Source organism: Quercus lobata, chromosome 11, assembly GCF_001633185.2.
Source record: "Quercus lobata isolate SW786 chromosome 11, ValleyOak3.0 Primary Assembly, whole genome shotgun sequence".
NCBI classification, from domain to species: Eukaryota; Viridiplantae; Streptophyta; class Magnoliopsida; order Fagales; family Fagaceae; genus Quercus; species Quercus lobata.
In genome coordinates this window covers 27,574,216-27,577,467 of record NC_044914.1, presented here as the reverse complement: position 1 = coordinate 27,577,467, position 3,252 = coordinate 27,574,216, and the positions used below count along the sequence as shown (strand labels likewise).

Here is a 3,252-nt window from a genome sequence, read left to right as displayed (position 1 = left end):
AAAACTTGTGGGCCCCACCACTTTTCTCTCCCCCGCCCCCTATCAACCAAACAAAGAAAAATGTTATTTTCCACCTTATTTTCCTCTCCCTATTTTCCATCCTCCCTATTTTCATCAAAGTTTTCAGACTCGGACCGTTTATTGAACCTTAAAAGGGAGAGATTCAAGGTTTTTGAGGTCGAACCGGGGTTGAACCGTGATGACATCATAACTAATTTAATAATTATTTTAAATATATATAAAAACATTAAATTAATAAAAAAATAGAAAAATTAACTAAAATAATCTAATTCATTTAGAGAAGCTTATTTCTAAAAAAATACATAAAACTTACAAAAATACAATATACAACTACACATTGTTACACACTGTATGCATAAACAAGCCTCCAAGTTACAGTACACAACTACACATTGTTTCTTACAATAATACATAAAACTTGTTTCTAAAAAATAATAATAAAACTTCAAACTCCAAGTTACACACTGTGTCTTACAAAAAGACATAGAAATTATCTCTAAAATACAAAATAGAACTTCAAAATTCAAACAAAATTATTATGATCATAAATCATCAATGTCATGAAAGTTATCATGCTCATCATCATTCCTTGGAAATCCAGGAGGAGGGCCAATAGGTTGTCTAAATGTTCCCAAATCAATTCCTTCAATCTCACTGCTATCATCTACAGATTCTACACACAAGTTTGAACAAAATAAAAAGAAAAATCATTATAATGTTTACACAAGTTTGAAAAAAATAAAAGAAATATTACTATAGGTTATCAAATTGTTTACATATAAACTAACCTTCAATATTAGAAGAAGGCTCTGCACTTGCTGGATATGCACCCTCTTCATAAATTGCATTCTCCAACTCTTCATAATTAAGATATGGGTCTTCCTCTTTCACAAATACCCAAAAATCAGTTTTGTCGATACTTGCATAATCAATGGGGTCAAAATTAAACATTTTATTGTAAAGCCTGCATCATAAAATGTCATGCTCATTATTGGAATTTGAACATAATTAGTAACTAACAATTACATTATATAAATGACTTCTTAAAAATTAATATAATGACAAGATATAGCATTTAGTTACCTATATCTCAATTGCAAGTTATGATGAACAAACACAAGATTATTGAGCCTTTGATGCTCCAACCTATTTTTCCTCTTAGAATGTATTTGGTCAAATAAACTCCAACAACGCTCACATCCAGAAGAGGCGGAAGTTTGGCTAAGGATCCTAATTGCCAATTTTTGCAAGTTTGGAGCATCAGCACCCCACAACTTCCACCATTCATCTGATTTTCATAACACAATGTAATCTAATATTAATCAACATAAACAAACAAACTTTCAATTGAATAATCACTTCAATTATTCTAACTATAGTGACAAAACTAACTTTCAATATGAACAAAAAAACTAAGATTTGTTTATAGTATTAAAGTAAACTAATTAATTCTCACCTGGATGAGTGGTCTTGCTTGTTGACAATGCAAGATCTCTATCAAAGCTCCCAATACGGTCTCTAAAATATTGGGTTTCCTTAATTACCTTTTCTTGGTCACCATCATATTTTTTCCCAATGTAGTCCAAAACAGCCATATTTACTGCTGGTTTCCGACAAAAAATTCTCCTCATCATATTGAAAAGCGAGATTTAACCAATATGCAGCAGCATGAAGATCTTTACGCAAATGTTTGTCCCAACAGTTTTTTATAATTGAGGTGTATGGCTTGTACGAGTGCTTTCTCATTCGGAAGATCTTGTTGATTCCCAATCGTGCTCTATACATGCCCTCATACACATATCCTATTGCAAGCCTTTGATCAGAATCAACAATCCGTAACAAACAAATAAGTGGCGATGAAATCTTGACAAGAACATTAATATCATCCCAAAAAGAATTATCCAAGATGATAGAAACTGCTTCTTTTGCCTTTGACTCTCTTGCCAATCTATTGTCTATAAAGAACTTGCTAGTCACTAAGGCTTGCAAGTCATGCTTATGCACATGAATGCTTCCAAATGAAAGGAAAGTAGTAGCAAATCTTGTTGCTCCCGGACGTACAATATCTGTCGAACCAGGTTTATTCCTCAACCAAGCAATCAAAGCCACATGATTATAAATAAAAACTGTAACTTTGGATGCACGTTTTTTGAGACTATCCATATAAGGCATGTCTCTCATATCTTGCAGCACAAGATTCAGGCAATGTACTGCACAAGGAGACCAACTAATAGTTTTATACTTTTCACATAACAATTTACTAGCAAATTCATAATTGGAAGCATTATCAGTAACCATGTGAACTATGTTTTTTGGACCAACCCATGTAACTATTTCATCAAACAATTTAAACAAGTTTCTGGTACTCTTCACAATCTTTGAGGCATCAACTGATTTTACAAATACCATTCCCGTAGGACAATAAACAAGGAAATTAATCAATGACCTATGTCTAGTATCTATCCAACCATCAGCCATAAGTGTACATCCAACTTCTACCCAATGCCTACGTTATGAGTCAACCAACAACTGAACCTCTTTCTTTTGATCCCTCAACAAAGGGACCCGTACAGCATGATAAGATGGACCTTTGTAACTAGGACCAGCAGCAGCTACGGCATCAATCATCCTTTGGTAGTACACTGAATTCACTGCATTAAAAGGAATGCAATTGTCATACATCCACCTTGCAATAGCCATATCAGCTTGCCTCACATTTTCTTTGCTTTGAAACACACTTTTAAGACCAGGTTGAACTCCTGGAGTAGTTCTTGGAGCAAAGTAATTATCCACTGGCTTTGTACCTTTTCTTTTACCTAAAACAGTTTTTTTAGGCAACCCACTACTAAATACTTCTTGAACATCTTCATCTTCATCTTCATCTTCTTGCATATCACTATTTGTGGAAGGCACACTAAACATTTCTTCTTGACGTTGTTTCTCAGTTTTTTTCTTTAACTCAAACGCCTTCAAATATTCCAACATTTGGTATCTCACATCATGAGAAACCTTTTTACACGATCCAATATCACATTTTATCCCCGCAAGGTGTTGTTTCATCCTATTAATACCCCCACCTTTATATGTTTGCCTACAATACACACATGTAGAAGTATTCCGTCCCTTCTCATTCACCCCAAGGCTAAAATGTTCCCAAGCCGGATCAACCTTTTCCCTTATTCTTGAGCTAGACTCCGCTACATTGAAATCAACTTCATGTGATGGAGTAGA

General features: G+C 34.1%; 1 protein-coding gene across 1 annotated transcript; it reads right to left on the bottom strand.

Moving 5' to 3' along the window:
- Positions 1–1,581: 1,581 nt before the first annotated feature.
- LOC115966645 lies at positions 1,582–2,430 on the bottom strand. Its single transcript, XM_031085839.1, has one exon. The coding sequence runs from the start codon at positions 2,428–2,430 to the stop codon at positions 1,582–1,584; it is 849 nt and encodes a 282-aa protein (XP_030941699.1).
- Between the last annotated feature and the right edge of the window lie 822 nt (positions 2,431–3,252).